The 17,747-nt window shown below is 41.7% G+C and overlaps 1 protein-coding gene across 9 annotated transcripts in view; it reads left to right on the forward strand.

Annotated features, from left to right (window-relative positions):
* Nucleotides 1-17,747, forward strand: part of ANK2 (ankyrin 2) — a 589,776-nt gene that overhangs the window by 343,553 nt on the left and 228,476 nt on the right. For all 9 annotated transcript variants that reach the window (XM_084626827.1, XM_084626832.1, XM_084626829.1 and 6 more), the window contains one exon: nt 5,620-5,721. In XM_084626827.1, the coding sequence (XP_084482953.1) occupies nt 5,620-5,721 (102 nt within the window). The remainder of the gene's footprint in view (nt 1-5,619; nt 5,722-17,747) is intronic.

Consider the following 17,747-nt stretch of genomic DNA (forward strand, 5'->3'; position numbering starts at 1 on the left):
AGTCTCCTCCCATTCTCTGGAAGGAGGAAACCTGGCAGCAGCAGAGTTGCTTTCATGAAAACAGTAGACTGATGACGTCGTCTAGCTTTTATTGCTGTAGGGAGATCAGGGTGGATTTGATTTAAATCATGATTTAAATCACTAGTCAGGAAGACTTGATTTAATCATGGATTTCTACATAAAAGTGCATTCTTGTTGGTTGTTATAACCTTAATACATATTCTTCACAACTCAGAGATAGATGAGACCCAAAGTGGGTCTCTTTTATGGCCTGCTGCTATTATAGGATTTCCCTTCTAGTGAGAGAATGGTATGGTAGATCTCAAATCAGTGAAGGCTACACTCAGAAAGACCTCAAGACTTCTGGAATATGCTGCTCAAACAGTTTCACTTTTGTTTCTACTGCCTGTCCCTCCCTTCTCACATTATCTCCAGACTTCTCCTTGTCCAGATCTATTCCGCCCCTAACAATCTTCTATTCATTGAACTTTTTGAAACTTTTCATTTTTAGAAAGAGGTAAGGGATTGACTCTGTGTTCACAAATGTGCAGAGAGAAAATAGGGTTGAGGTCTGTTATTTCTCACCTCTATATAATAATTATTTATTTTTATTTAAAAACACATTTTGCTGTTAACAATCATGTTATCTCTGGAGACACAAATCCACATTTGGGAACTGCAAAACTAAGCATCTCTGATGGTGTCTTCTAGACTGAGCACTGAGTCCCATTGGTTAGAGAGAAAGATTAACCTAAATAATCTATACAGAAGCCCCTGGAATCCCATAAGATTGGGTCCCTAATCCACAAACTATTGGAACTCATTTATAAAACTTTTCTTAAATATTACATGAATATATTGTCTCTTTGAGCTACAATGTATCTTAATTAAAACTATCTTTAGATGAATTTTTTTTATTTAAATCGGATTTTTTTGAGGAAAAAACCTATTTCAGGGTAGGCAGCAGGGATATTTGCTAATTTTACAAAGAAAAACAGGTGTTTTTTAAAAAGAAATTAATAAAAAAAGTTAAAAAAATAGTCAATGATTTTCTATATAGAATAGGGAAAGGAAATTCTGTTTTATGTAAGAAAATTGAAAACAGAAAAACGTAAAAGACAAAACAAATAAAAGAAGATAACAAACTGCCTGTGACTGTAGACATGTGTCTTTCAGTGACCTGAGCAGTTTGTCCCTGGCCCTGCAGTCAGACCTCCGTGGCAAAAGGGTCTGCCAGTGTGGATCCACTTGCAGGACCCCGGCCTATGTCTGTATGTTGTATCTGTTTCCCCCCCACATCTGTTTTTTCCTTTTTATATTGTAAGCTCTTTGAACCAAGGAATGTGTTTGTTGTCCTGAGAGAGCATGAAGCCTGATCCTATTTGAGGTTTTTGGGTGCTACGGTAACACAAATAATTAACTAATTTGTCTTGTGTAGATTAAACCAGGTCTGCTTCCGGTAATTAACTTGCCTTTGGGTATTCTGGACCAAATTCCTACGATGTAACTCCACTGAAGTCCACAAGATGAAGTTGGCCCATTATTTCAAAGTTTTGGTTGGAATTATATTTTTATTGATACTCTGGAAAACTCTTATTAAAAGAAGAAACTAATTTTGATTCTAATGGGATTCTAGAAAATCTAGTGACCATACTTTGTTGATGAAACTAGCCAGAATTTCATCATTTCCTCCATTATAAGTGATTAAAAGTGATTCTTTCCCCTATTTAGGAGAAATGTGTTCTCACTCTGTAAAGTTACTGTGAAGCCATATCAATTTCCTTCTGAGCAGATACTCTGCTCTACCTGTTTTTTTAAAAAAGGGAGGAGGGTTTGAAAAGGAGAGAATATCAGGGATTTCATTTGAGCTCAATGGGCTTTCACATCAGTGACTTGTAAAGCGCTGAATGGATTGTAATCAATGTACGATACGGTTCCGTGGCAAATGCTATTTCATCTGTTTGTGTTTGTGCGTTGACACTATAGGCAGCAGTCACATGCATCTGCACTCACAACCTGTACTATCGTGCTGTTCCATACTTGGCAGAGCCAGTGATAGAGAAGATGTTTAATAACATGAGAGGGAGTACCATAAAGAGAAGGGGAAATAATGTACGTGCAGTGCGTGTGGCAGTGAGGAAGAGGTGAGAGGGGGGAAATTAAGATTAGGCTGGGGCTTTCAAAGGGCCTGAGAGATTTATGTCTCAAACTCTCATTGAATTACAGTGGAATTTGAGCAACTGCTTCTATTAGGTTCCTTTAAAAATTTCAGCCCTAGTATTTATAGCTGAAGTACATATTTTCCAGAGAGAGAAGTTTTTGTGGTTCTTTCCATGTCACTCAGGACCAAAAACTATAGTGGCAAACAGTTGGTGGATGGAGATTTTATCTGGCTTGCTATTGTGCGAGCAAAGAAAACAAACTGCAGTTGATCCTTTTAACTTTCAAACTAAAATATGTTCACTACCCTTTGACTAATGATTTCACAGTGTGCTTTCACAAGTATGTCCTACAAGGTGTAGAAACTTTTGGTCTGCTTGATCTCCCACTTGACTGGCCAGCCCAGCTTTTCAACTGGTACAGAGAATACATTAAGCACTGGTTCGTCCTTCAATCCAAATTCAGCGGTAGTACCTGCTCCTTTTCTCTCTGCTGAGGTTTTGATATAAATCCCCTTGATATAATAAATTCCAAACATGTCCCATCACAACCTCTTCTTTTACCATCTCTCTGTAATAAGAGCAGGTCTGTCCCAAAGTGCAGGTGTCACCCTTTAAAATATTTATGCACTGCAATCAAATCTTTCCTATTCTTTTTTTTTTAAAGGCTAAATATGTTCAGCTCTTGAAGTTTTGCCTCATGGTGGAGACCTTTGTAAGGATCTGTAGCCTTTCTCTCTATGCTTGAATCGATACATATATTTTTTTTCTTAAAGTTCTGACACAAATATAAACCTAAATGTTAGCACTTCTAAAACTTTAATTTAGATTTGTAACATACAAACCCAACACCCCTATTCCAACATCTGGGCAGCTTTGACAATTGTTTAAAATCACAACTAAGCACAAACCAACAGCAAGCAAGCAAACTTTTCATTAAAAAGAAAAAATAGGAAAAAAAACCCACCAAACACCTCACCCTTTCTAAGAAATTGCTCCTCAACCAACCTCCTACTCTTCAGAATCTCTCCTACAAAGCTCAACCCTGTAGTATGACCTGAAGGTCAACACATCTAGGATATTTGAGACCAAGTGGGTGGGGAGCAAATTCTGAAGCCAAGTGATGCTGGCAGGACATTCTCAATGGCCATCTTTTAAACTCTTCTAAAAGAGGCTTCAGCATGAGCACCTCTCCTGCTTTTAACTCCAGCAGTATCACATGAAGAGATGCAGTCATTCAAGGAGGCAGGTACCACACCAGTTAGGGTTTTATGTGTTTAAAACCCTTTGTCAATGCTTCTACTTCAAGACAGTTGATTTTTTTCAAGGTCAAGTAAAAATTACAGTATAATTTTGCTGTGTGCACACACGTGTAATACAGAAGATGCTGCACTGCTCAAGATCTCCTTTGATATGGACCAACGGTTGTCAAACTTTTTTCATTTCTGGACCCCTAAAAAATTTCAAATGCAGGTGTGGATCCATTTGGAAATCTTAGACATAGTCTGCAGACCTCCAGAGGTCCACGGACCACAGGTTGAAAAGCACTGTTTTTGGTAACAACAACCTTTTGTGGACCCCTTTCACATAGTCTGCCGATCCCCAGTGTTCCACTGATAATAGGTTGAAAACCACTGATACAGTTTCAAGCATGTGGCAGAGACTGCTGCTGTGTCATGCTTCATCCAATGCCTGATTGGCTCACGCCTCAGGCTCTGTAAATCCAAATTCCTATGCTACCTTTCTTCTCCACCCTGCTGTGTGTAAGAAAGATCGTCTGTTTTCTTAACACCATAAAAGACGTGGAAAATGTACTGAAATTTGCTGAAAGGAATTTGGAAGGAAATTTTTTGTCTTGGCATGAAATACAGTTGCAAAAAGAATAGTTCTAATGATCTCCATCTGCTGTAGATTAAAATAGGTAGGAACCAGTGATGTAAATTGATCTCCTATGGAGGGATGAAGAACAGTGGTGGTTGAAATAAATGGATCAATGTGATTAGTATTATTAAGCTGCACAAAAGCTGGCTTTGAGTATTGTGGGGCCTTCAGGAGAATGGGCTTCGCAGTCTTGCTCCTAGCAGGGAGATGGGAGTAGATGGAAAATGTGTTTAATGTAAGTGTGAGATATTTCAGCAAAACTTTAAGTAGCAGACCATTCTTATGCCTATTCTTCTGCATCACTATGATCTCAATAATTTCCTCCTGTGCTAGAAAGAATGTTACCAGTCAAAAACATACTAGTAGATTTTTTTTTTTATTTAGCCTTTCCCTTCAAATTGCATTTTCTGTTCTGCCTGCAGAAAGTATAAAATAGCAAGAATTACTCTCTCTTTCATTAGGTCCCCAAATCTTCATACATGACCATAATCATACTGATTTAACCCTGCTGCTATAGCACTCCTTTCTTCTCTCTCTGCTGACAGCTGTATTAATTGGCAATTGACTTAACTGCAGGCTCACATATGTGCATCATTGTGTTTGTGTCTGTTGGCCAATCTGAATTCTGTGCTCTAATTAAAGACAAAGGGAGCTGGGCTAAAAGCATTTGATACTCCCTTGGGTTACTGGCAATAAACCTGTTGGACTTTAAATGTGAATATATGAGCAAAAACAGCATAGGAGGGGAATGATGATGGTTTCAACATTATCTTGGATATAGATACTTCACCTGGATATAGATACTTCACCTGGGATACTTCATCCCCTTTGGGTCTGTGGCCCAAGGTTAAACCTACCTGCAGCACTGTTTTCTTGGGAAACTTGTTAGGGCTGTCTGCCGTGCCACATTTACACACTCTGTTAATAATTGTTCATGTGTTCAAGCTGTTTTAGTCATGCTCATCTCCGCTGATTACGGATGTCTGCTGGGGCCTTCTCTCATTCAAATATTTTTACTGGGTGTTTTGAGTGAGTGAGTGTTAGCCAGGCACAGTCAAATAAGAGCCCAAACTCTAGTGAGATTTATCTCTCAATAATGGAAACAACAGCAGAAGAGATGATTGTTTGCTTATGACCAGGCGAAATGTTAGTAAACTACCTTAGAGTCATCAGAGGTTCCTGCTGAAATGTTAGTAAACTATCCTATATGGACATATATATAGATAGAGGGATTCTGTGACTGGCAAGTTGGTTGTACTTAGCTAGACTCTGTTCCTTTCAGTACTATTGTTAATGCTAACTAGCAGGATTTTTACTCTCTTCCTTCAGGCTAACTAATTTTTTACCTTTGGCAATTGTTGCAATATTTTGCTCAGTCTGAGACTCGATAGGTCCTTTGTACCAATTTTGTATTGTTTGGGGTGTATAGGAATCAATGAAGGTAAAATGTATGGACAGTTTTCTTTGCACCATATTGTTACAGCTGCAGCATACAATGTGGATACCTATTATTGTATCAGTGCTGTATTCTCTTTAAAGCAGTAATCTGAATTTTGTTTTTTTCCTCCTCTTGTCACAGTCTGACAGCAATGCAAGCTTCCTTCGAGCTGCCAGAGCTGGCAATCTGGACAAAGTAGTGGAATATCTGAAGGGTGGAATAGACATCAACACATGTAATCAGGTAAGAGAGACTGCATGGGCATCTGTTTGCTGTACACAAGTATTGTATGTAACAGATAAAGACCCTGCAAATAGGAAAACCTTACATGGCTTTATGGTTTAGATCAATTTAAGACCTTCACAGTCAAGTTCTGAGTCAGTTTGGGCTACATTTTCAGCCCTGGCCTTTTACTTGGAGCATCCACTTTGGCACAGATGACTACGCCCACAGCACATATTTAACAGAACATCTGTATTGTAAGCAAACAAGCCTTTCTGAGCCCCTTATTCCTGGCAGTACCACAATTCAAACCACACTGAAAAAGTACTTTCTAGCTAAATAAATTGGCTTTGGGTGTGAAAAAAATGTTATAATTTAATGTAAACCTTGGATTCCCAATCATACTAGCTGGGAAGAGTTTGTTCCTGGGCAGTTCTTTCTCATGGATGAGTGCTCTGCAGCTGGCTTACTACTTTTTTCTTCCAGCTCCTCCTCTCGTGTCCTATCTATTGTGGTAGCAGAGTGTAGTGAGGTTCAGCTTCCCAGCTTTAACAGTCACCTATGCAAGCTACCACCCCACCGATATCTGTCCACTAGTTATCCCAATCCTCCTCTTCACACTGCTACTCATGCACTCACTCTTTTTCAAACAAATAAGAGGAACTGATATTTTTCATATTATATGCAGTGGTGTTTAAGGCATGTCTGTCCTAGGATATTAGAGACACAAGGTGGGAGAGGTCTTCAGGACCTGAAGAATTCTGTGTAAGCTCAAAAGCTTGTATCTCTCATCAGCCAAAGCTGAGATTTACCTCTCTCCCACCTTGTCTCTCATTTTTCATATTCTCGTTCCAGCAACCCTGTGTGACTTACAGTGTTTTGCTACTGTAGCTCACAGCATGAGACACTTAGCCAACCTACAAACATGCAGGTCATGCAAACATGCAGCCAGTATTTATTTATTGTTATTTATTTGTACTGCAGTAGCATCCTCATGACCCAACTGGGGATCATGACTCCATTGCACTAGGGATTGTACACACTTAAAATGCAAAGATAGTTTCTGCCCCAAAGAGCTTGCAGTTTTAGTATGTGATAAGACACAATTTGGGATAGCGGCACAAAGTAATAATGAGACGACTATAATGAATGTAAAAAGCAACATTCACAGCACACCAAGTGCCTAGCCATTGTTAAGTGTTGTGTGGGCATCTTTACAGAGAGCTCCTCACATGCAGAAGAGAAGAAAGTGTGAAGGTGCTTGTGTGAAACTTTGATTAAAGAGCAATAAAGGCTGGTAACACTAGCAGAGCCAATGAGGAGGTTGATGGCTCTAGGCCATATAAGAGAGAGGCCGTAATATGGTTTTAAAAGTGAAAAGAAGTAATTTGTCCATGATGCAGTGGAGAATGAGGAACCAGTAGAGGAATGCAATTCAGTTGAAGCAACAAGCCAGGAAGATGATTTCTGCAGCAGAGTTTTGAATAGATTTAAGGACTGTGGGCTATAAAACTATTTTTGTGAGCTAAATAAATAAGATACAGGAGGAGATCTGAGAAAGTGAATGTTTGTTTTACATGCATTAATACCATAATTAATAACTCTTTGGGGCAGGAACTGTCGTTTTGGTCTGTGTTTGTACCGAACCTATGACTAGCCTCCTAGGTGTGACAGTAATTCAAATAAATAATAATTAATGTAATTATTATTATTGGTCAAGATTTTTAGCAAATTTGGTATTTTGACACACATTCCAGGAGAAATGAACCTTGCCAAATTGCAATATATTGTGTTTGTTTGTTAAGTACACAGAAATAAACATAAAGATCTACATGAATCTAATTTACTAATAAGCACCCCAATTTGAGTCCGCATTTTCTTTTTTATATCAAGTTTTTTTTTATATCTAGTTTCCCATGATGTTTCCCTAGGATGATCTGATTACATTACTGCAATTTGATTGCTCAGGAGGTGTGGCAAGTAAACATGAAAGAAGATAGAAACAATGTGTTTGTACAATTCACAGCTGTTGTATAAATGCCTAAACTAAATAGATACAATAACTAAAAAATAAAGCTATATAATTCTGCTGTTAAGCATGTTGGTACCAAATTGTGAAGTTGGCAGGGGACCTCTTTACTTTTATGGTGATTCTGCTACGTCCCTAAACCCCCCCGTGCACATCTTGCTTTGAATTGCCGTGAAGTAAATTTTCCCTATAAGGCATTTAACTCCTAGAGCAGAGGTGGGCAAACCACGGGCCACATCCGGCTCGTGGGACTATCCTGCCTGGCCCCTGAGCTCCCGGCCGGGGGGGCTAGCCCCTGCCCCCCCCTGCTATTTCCCCTCCCCCATAGCCTCAGTGCGCTGCGCCCACCTGTGCAGGAGGGGGCTGCACTGCGGGGGCAGGGGAGAGCAGGGAGGGAGGCTCACCTGCAGCCTCAGGGGAGCAGCTGGGTGGCGGGAGCACGGCAAACGTGGGTGGAGGGTTCAGGAGGAGCACTGGGTGGCCGTGCAGCTGGCTGGAGAGAAGCGACGCTTTGAAGGGGAAACTGCTGCTTCTCTCCAGCTGCGCGGCTGCCTCTGCTCCTCCTGAGTCCTCTGCCCATGTTTGCAGGGCCACATTCTGAAAGGGGCTTTAGAGGGGGGCTTGGATAGGGGGCGGGGTCCCGGGGGGCCAGTCAGGGGGCGGGGGTGTGGATAGGGGTCAGGGAGCAGGGGGGATTGGATAGGGGGTGGGGTCCCGTGGGCAGTTAGGGGCAGGGGGTCCCAGGAGGGGGCAGTCAGGGAACAAGGAGTGTGGGAGGTTGGATGGGTCGGGGGTTCTGAGGGGGGCAGTCAGAGGGCAGGAAGTGGGAGGGGGCAGATAGGGTTAGGGTTTGGGGAGGCACAGCCTTCCCTACCTGGCCCTCCATACAGTTTTGGAACCCTGATGTGGCCCTCAGGCCAAAAAGTTTGCCCACCCCTGTCCTAGAGAGTCAGGTGGAGGATCTGTGGATGTTTTCCATAAGCAGGGCATTGAGAATCCACTCAGGCAAAAGAAAGGCAATTTATAAGTAGGTTGGGACAGCTACAAAATTAGCCCATCTCTCACCAGGCCACATAGGTGAAAGATGGATATTGAATCTTTATTTCTCAATTATAACAGAAGATGTATACTATCACAACGTAGGGTGCAATCCAGACCAGTGAGGGATTGTGTCACTACTTGCCCAGCAACCCTGTGTGACTTAGTGCTTTGCTGCTGTAGCTCACAGCCTGAGACACTGAGCCAACCTACAAACATGTAGGTCATGCTCTGAGTGTTTGTGTGCTGTGTAGCCAATCCAGGTTCAGCAGCTCTGACCCTAGTAGTATGTCTATGGCCCCACAATCCACTCAGGCTTCCACCAGCCTTGGTTACATCAAGGTGACCCCAGCACACTTCCAATCCTGAATTTTCACCAAATCATGTGCTGTGTAATGTGAAGCCCTCTTCTGGACAGTTCAGAGAAATAACAGAGTAGTTTTTTTCCTCTAAAGACAGAAAAGCACATGACAGCTTTTTAACTTAACCATGGTAAATAACCCTTCTCTGTATGGTTTATGGTAAAAAAAAATAAAACAAATATTTTAACAGGACATAGGTTAAGTGATGCCAAATAAAATGAATAAAGTTAGAAAGCGTTACATGTAAAAGTGAAAATATGCATCTAAAAATTTAAAACTGAATCTAGCAAGGTACACGCTTTGTTCAAGATGGTTTCTCACCTATATTCAGTTTCCAGAGATGACTTCCCCCCCATCCCCTGTGGTTGAAGGACCCATCTTTCTCAACTTTCAAGAGCTCTGTTGCCTTGTGTCGGTCTAGTGATGGATGCCAAAGATGGCTTCTACCTTTTCTTATATCGTTCAAAGACTTTGTTTTAAGAGGCAGGATGACCTCATGCTGTTTTTCCTTTCCGGTGGACTTCCCATCACCCCTTTCTGATTTCTGTGTAAATGGGGCTTACATTGTTTTGATTCCACTGTGCTGAATTTACATAGGAGACAGGTAGATAGCTGCCTCCTCTCTTGTCTGAGAGGGAACCTGTTTCCCACTCTTTGGCCACAGACTTTAAAACCTAATATTAAGTATCCTTATTTCCTCATATAGTGTTAGTACATACATTTCATCATGGTATCAATCACCAGTGTGTCATTAGCTTTCAGAAAAGACCTCACTCTGTACAGTTTTATAATACAGTTATATTGTATACAATCAGTTGACACAATTGCTTATCATTTGAGGTTCAACCCCTCTTCCTTTATAAACCATTAAATGTTTGAAATGGATTCTTCTGAGGGTTATCCCTCAAAGTAAAGTTTATTCAGGCTTTGAGGAAGGTGACATGGAGTCTGGTGGTGAAGGACACTTCATGCTCTTTCTTCCCCCACTTGTTAGATTAATAGCTTTGTTTACCTAATGTGTAGAAATGGACCTTCATTGTCTTTGCCTGAAGACAGGGCTGATCAGAGAATGAAATATACATTCTGTTGTCAATAGCAGACCTGTTTACCAGCTCCTCCTGAGGTGGCTGATTTAGTCATAATTCCACTATGTCCATAACTCTTAACACACATTGTGTACTTACCTCACCCAAGAATATTAATGATCAGTGGTGACTTTAGTTTTCAAATGAGACTTCACAAGGCATATTTTATAAAGATTATTACAATAGTTTGTAGGGTGTGAATACAGAGGTGCTTCTAGAAGGTTGGTTCTTCTTATCTGCACTGGGTTTCTAATGCATCTCCAACTTCAGTGGTTGTCATGTGCTAGTGATGACCTCCTTGTTTGCTAGAGAGAAGGAGGCTCCTTTGATCATTTAATTCTCAAACTCTAACCTAGCATCTAAAAATTCAGAAAGCATCTTTTTTGTAATTTTATAGTCAGTGCTTGACCCTCAGGTAGTTTTATGTGGGTCCCGAAGCACTTCATAATTCCAGGGCAGTTTTAAATGGATTCAAATGAAGTAATGGGAGGTTTTACAACTATTGGTGCCACTCCTCCCTTGGGAACAATTGCTGGAAACGTGGACATGATTGTCCCACTACAAGAAAGATAAAACTCCAGTTAGAAAATGTACATGAACACAGTGGGAAACATTCTAGAGGTTCCATGCAATATGTAGACATCCCTTTTTACTGTGGAAAGCAGTAGGATCAGCCACCCCCTTCTTCCTGGCCATCTAAAGTATCATCCCCCACAAAGCATCTGATTGCTATTGACCCAGAGTGCAGAAGTCTGAGGTTTCCCTGGCTATTTCTGTGTGGTATCTGGCTGTAAGCAAACACTCAGTGGATTATTTTTAGCTGAAAGGCTTAAGTGTGTCCAAGCAGATTAAAATCTAGTTGCTCACAATCACCTACAGTAAACAACGTCCCTAGTGCCGAATGCCAATTAGTGCTGTTATTAGAGACTCAAATGACTGGAAACGGGCCAAATTTTTTGGATTTTTTTTAACTATATCTACAAAGAGTTGCAAAAAGACTTGTAAATATGGAGTATATGAGAGAGGCCCATTTATCACGTTTTAGTTTGTTTTCCCATCAGTGGTTGGTTGTTTTTACAAAATAGTTGTACAATAAAATTAGCATAAAGAATGTTGAGATCTAGTTTTTCTCCTTGGATTACTACTCACCTTTGGAAATGCTGTTACTGCTACAAAGGGTGCCACTGTTATGCACAGCATCCAGCCCGAGGCCCTCCCTTCCCCAAAGCCTCCCCCCCACTCATTCCATGTCCCTCCCCCTGCCGCTCACTCTTCTCCCACCCTTGTTCACTTTCACCAGGCTGGGGTAGGGGGTTGGGGTTCAGGAGGGGGTGAGGGGTGCAAGCTCTAGGATGGAGTGTGGGTGCAGGAGGGGGCGCTGGGCTGGGGCAGAGTGTTGGGGTGCAGGAGGGGGTATGGGGTGCTGGCTCTGAGAGGAGGATCAGGGCTGGAGCTTGGGATGCAGGAGGGCGTTTGGGGTGCTGGCTCTGGGCAGGGCCTCAGGGTGCAGGAAGGGGTTCAGGGTGCAGGAGGAGGTATGGGGTGCTGGCTCCAGGAGGGGGCTGGGGGTTGGGGTGCGGCCTCCCACTGGGCAGCACTTACCTCCGGCGGCTCCCAGTTGGTAGCAGGCTCAGCAAGGCTGAGGCAGTCTCCCTGCCTACTCTGGCCCCACACTGCTCCCAGAAGGGGCCAACGCGCCCCTGTGGCCCCTGGGGGGGGTGGGCAGGGAGCATGTGGCTCTGCATACTGCTCCTCTCTGCAAGCAGAGGCGGTGCTTGCAAGCAGGAGCAGTGCGCAGAGGGAGACCCTGCCACCCCCTCCTACTCTCAGGGCTGCGGGGCTGCACTAGCTGCTTCTGGGAGTGGCATGGGGCTGAGGTGTGGAGTCTACCTTGCTGGAAATTGCGATCGACTGGGAGATCCTCTAGGATCGACCAGTTGATCGCGATCAACAGTTGGTGACCGCTGCCTTAGACTTTGGGTTGGGTTTTTCATCAATAAGCCTGTTCCATGAGCCCAGTTTGCATCAAATAGTGACAGAAGACCTAATCTTGCAAACACTTAGACACATGCTTAACTTTTTGCAGTTGAGTAGTGCAGTTTAATTTAATGGGACGACCACTCATGCATATGGTTAAGCATGCATATAATTATCTGTAGGAGTTGTGCTCTTTTGGGACCAATACTGCAAGTCTAGCACCCGTGGTTCTCCCACTGAAGTCCGTGACAATTCCATGTACTAAGAACTTGCGAAATCAAGTCATGTATGTCTAATTTGCTGAGAACATCTAATGAAATTTGGGAAAAATGACCCCTGAATTTGTACAATGGCTGAGAGTTTGCAGGAAGGAAGTAAAATTTGCATAAAAGCTGATGTTTTAGATTTTTAAAAAATAGGTAAAGGAAAAATAACCAAACACAAATGTAGCAAATACTTCAACAGAAATTTCATCCAGTTCTGTTTCGGGACTAAAACCCTGCAAGGTGAACTAAAATTCGGTGCACAGACTCCAACAGAGGCTAAAAAAACCAAAACCCCTACTTTTAGAATGATCAAAAACAGCTGCAATGTATTGGCCATAGGACTGGGCTCAGCTTACTGCTGGCAGAACTCACACTGTGGTGAGTTCCCAGTGTCGGTGAATCCGCACGAAGCCGGAGTGCAGTCTTGCATATTGATGGGGCAGGCTAGGAAAGGGTCAGGGCCAGGGCCAGGTCACTGCTGAGTTATTGTGATCCTCTCATCTCCCAGTAACCTTCTAATATCTCCTAAACAGCCTCACTAAAATCTCTTGTTCCCTAGCTGTCCATATGCCAACATTCAGCCCAGAAAAAAAGTCTTTGTGATATACCATGGTCATTGTAGAAAGCTCAGATAATGAAGGTTTAGAAGGAAAAAATTGTCAAAACTCTAACTAAAATTTCACAGATGAGGCCATTATTTTGTTAAAGAGTGGTTTTAAGAATGAGAACCAAAATAATCACATAGCTCTTCCTAACTACTTCAGAAAAGTATCTTGTCTGCCAAAGTAAAATAGGAGATGATTAAGTAGTCAAGTGTCACATCAAAATTTGAATAAAAAAGAGTTGCGGGGGGGGGGAGGGAGATCCTTCTGCACTTCAGAATCTAATGTTGTACACTCTGTGTTATTGAGAGCATAAAGAGAATTACTGGGTTCTTTTTAAAAGTATTATTCGAGGAGTTTCTATTTTTTTTAAAGAAATGGCTTGTTCCAAAGAATTGTCAGTATAATAGGTAGAACTGGGTGAATGCTGAAAAAAAATCTGCAGATACTTCAAAAACATTTTGGCTATGTTCCACCCCATTAGTTACTTTTGAGAGGATTTATGAGAAGCAAATTCTAAATTTAAATATGTGCATCAGAAACCTGCTTCTAAGATTTACATTCATCCAGTTGGGGAACTTTTGTTCTTTCACATTTTAAGAGGAGCCATGTGTCTGTTTTGTCATGAATTATAACTAAGGAGCTGAGATTCTGTGCAGTGACAACAAATAGACTGTACTGCCTAGGCCTGTGGTTCCTCATGAGAGGACATAAAGTACCACAGACATTAAGAAGTGGAATAGTTGCTAGTCACAGTCTAATAGATCATTTGGGAAAGATGGAAACACTTTTCTAAAGACCATGATAGTAGCACTGCAATTACATCAAGATGAGAGTGCAATATTTTATTACTTTTGACAATGTCTAAATGCTGGGGCATTTCTATTAGTTAACGGTTCCTATTCTACTACCAACCATGACTACTGCTGGTACTGTTTTATCCATTCCATGAAGTGCTTCCTTTCTGGAACTGGTTAGACAAAACTCCTCTTTTCTAAAAGTATGTTAACGATATTGGGTGAAGCACTGGATCCATTAACCACTGACAATGAAAAAAGCAGGTACAGTGTGACCTGTACATGTAAAATAGAGAGGTCAAAATAAACACTGCATAATTTTGCAGTTGCTTGAAAGAGATTTGACTCCTGTGCAATACACTGTGGTGACACCAACTTTCAGCATCAGTGGCTTAGGACTGGTGTGAAGGTCTAAACTAGGTTTATACCCACACATGCTATACAACATCAATGGTCAATTATTGTGCAAAGTACTGTGTTTTATGTGTATTAACATGGTCTGATTCAGTAAGTCAGTTGGAAAATGATTCAGAGAGTAGTTATCAGTGGTTCACAGTCATGCTGGAAGGGTATAACAAGTGGGGTCCAGCAGGGATTGGTTCTGGGTCTGGTTCTGTTCCCTATCTTCATCAATGATTTAGATTATGGCAATGTGGATGATACCAAGCTGGGAGGGGTTGCAAGTGCTTTGGAGGATAGGATTAAAATTCAAAATGATCTGGACAAACTGGAGAAATGGTCTGAGATAAATAGGATGAAATTCAATAAGGACAAATGCAAAGTACTCCACTTAGCAAGGAACAATCAGTTGCACACGTACAAAATGAGAAATGACTGCCTAGGAAGGAGTACTGTGGAAAGGGATCTGGGGATCATAATGGGTCACAAGCTAAATATGAGTAAACAGTGTAACACTGTTGCAAAAAAAAGCAAACATTCTGGGATGTATTAGCAGGAGTATTGTAAGGGCAGGTCTTCACTACCCGCTGGATCGGCGGGTAGTGATCGATTTATTGGGGATTGATTTATCGTGTCTCATCTAGACGTGATAAATCGATCCCCAAAACCACTCCCCGTCGACTCCAGAACTCCAGCTCACGAGAGGCGGAAGTGGAGTCGATGGGGCAGTGGTCAACTTGCTGCCGTCCTCGTGGCCAGGTAAGTCGACCTAAGATACGCCGACTTCAGCTACACTATTAGCGTAGCTGAAGTTGCATATCTTAGGTCGACATCCCCCACGCCACCTGTCAGGGATGGTATAAATAATACTTAGTCCTGCCTTAAGTGCAAGGGACTGGACTGGATGCCCTCTCGAGGTCCCTTCCAGTTCTAGGATTCTGTGAAGTCATTTTTCTTATATTGGCAGGAAATAGTATAGGAATTTTCTATAAAATGCAAAGTATCTTAAGTGCTTGGAAGGCAATTAGTAAAGACAGCAGTCCTTATAGGCCTATTAAAATGAATGTATTTGATTAGCATATTGTTTGGATTCTCATAGTTCCCATACACCATGGAACTGTTTCCCCATGCATTGGGTAATTTGTGTCCTCAAGACAGTCTGTCATCTGGCTTTGGGACTTTCAACTACAAAGAATTAACTGTGACAGGCCTCCTTCATGGTCAGGAGTAAAGAGTACCATTTTCTACTTTTAGTTTCTTGGCCATGGTCATCTGACAATGTGTGTTCACTCTTTTGCCTGCAGAGATTCTCACTGTGAGAATGAGTGGTAGTTTATCTTCTTTGAACCAGTCATCTGGTCTATGTTCTATTAGTTCTGATTTTGAAACAAAATTGCTTGTTTCCATCCTAATTTCCCCCTGGAATGGATTTGTAAATAAAGAAGCATTAAGATAGAGCTGAAAAGGTAAATACATACCTGTTAATGGTGGGGGGAACCCCAGAAACCAACATTATTAGAATCTTGAAGTTATGTTTTAGTACATAGGTGCAATATTTTAATCATGCTCAATTTATAGTTCTGCCCTGTATAAGAGATAACCCTTGTTGTGGCTAGACTGTGTATGGAGAATAACATGCACCTTTTGACTTTGCCTCATCTCAGCTCCCAAAAGGGTCAAGTCTCTGGTCCATTTCATAACAGGTGGGTGAACTTGAGGATGGTGTGTGTTTGGATCTCCAGCCAATAGAGGGTGGTGGTTGGTGTCACAGAAGTGTACAAAGGGAGGAATATTTAGACACCTTTCATGCACACTGAACTTGGAGAGTAGGGTTTGAGACTCACAATGCATGTGTTTATAATGAAGGTAGAGTGTTCACTTTCCTAATGTGTTTTGTAGATGTGACTACATCCCATTCTAGTTTAATGCAATCTTTCCCATCCTCATTCATCAAATGTCCAGTCTCCCAGCTTCATCACCACAAACCCTCCAGGTGCTCACTATAGTTCCTGTAGTTCCTCCCCTCCATTGCCTTCAAGAGAGGTGGGAGGTGTGGTAAGAAGGGAAGGAGAATCAAGGAACCTTACTAGGTATTCCTTAATGAAATCTAGTTGTGCCTTCAAGGTTCAGGTTGGGTTTGGTTCAGGGATAGAAAGGTTTTATGACATTTCCTCCAGGTTGCCTATTCCCATCGTTTACTAGGGACAGAAGAACTAGCTTGAATCACATCCATCTTTCTGAATGGACTATGCCTAGACAAATATTAATATTTGGAAGTTGGTTCAAATAAATTTATTAGTACTTCTGGTAGTAGCACTCCAGAATGGCACTCCATTGTGTGAGGCACTGTACAAACAGAAGACATTTCTGACATGAAGAGCTTACCATCTTACTAGACAAGACAGATGGATATAGACAAATAATGAAGAGGCAAATTGCCTAATGTTGGCATACAATTTCTCCCCATGGTCCACTCTCTCAACAACCACATATCCTACCCCACCTCTCAGTCCAGTGAAAAATCAAACTCTTTACAGCTCTTATTCACCTCACGTTGTCCTTGCACCCTACTTTGCTCTCACAGAAAAACATTCATTTGAAATTCTGGCTCTGTTGAAGTCAGTGGCCAGTACCACCCTCAGCCTCACCCTGATTGAAGGACTTGAAGAAGAAAAATCCACAAGTGTCTGAATAAGGGGCATGGCCTGGGTCTTCTCTGATGCTCCCAAGCAATTTCTTCCTGTCCCTCTCATAAGTTTGAAAGTGGCATTTGGCAGTGTGCCAACCCCAAGCATTCAAATGTTATGAATTCGGCCCCAAACTCCATAAGATTGGCTTAAAAATCGTGACATTAAAAAAAACCTTTTTATTTGCTTTGAGGTGTTTTGAGCCTTTAGGAGTCTTGTTTTTTAGTATTTCTCTATAACCAGGAGGGCTAGAAAATCACTTTTCTTTTTAAAATGAGATTTGAGATTCCTGAGTAATTGCATGACTTTTGAGAAGCAGGGCTTCAAGAAAAACACCAAATATTATGAGACTAGCAATAAAATTACAGAAGCTGTGAACACTGTGCAGCAGACTCATTCCCAGTGAAATCCCCTTGCCGTGAGATAGTTTCATCGTTCTCCCTCATCCTCTGTTGCCCTATTTGTACTCAGGCAAATATTGAATCTCTCTGAAGAGCTCTCTCATTTTAAGTCTCATGTAGGACTGGAGCTTGAATTTTTGACATAAGCTTCTTTCATTGTATCAGGGCCTCCAGAATAGTCTTGAAAGGAGAACTCTTCACATGAATCTTTCCCTCTGTGGATCTCTGCTGTCCTGGTCCACTTAATTAGATAAAGTGCTTTTTGGATGCCAGCCAGCCTCTCTTCTGAATATGTTGGACTTTACCCAGCTGACCTTTTGCTGTTTCCACTGATCATTAAGACTGAATAGAGGCTCTAATGCCATCTATGTATTTTTGGGTTATGCTCATTCATTTTATACTGA

This window comes from Lepidochelys olivacea (assembly GCF_965140295.1).
Source record: "Lepidochelys olivacea isolate rLepOli2 genome assembly, chromosome: 4".
NCBI classification, from domain to species: domain Eukaryota; kingdom Metazoa; phylum Chordata; order Testudines; family Cheloniidae; genus Lepidochelys; species Lepidochelys olivacea.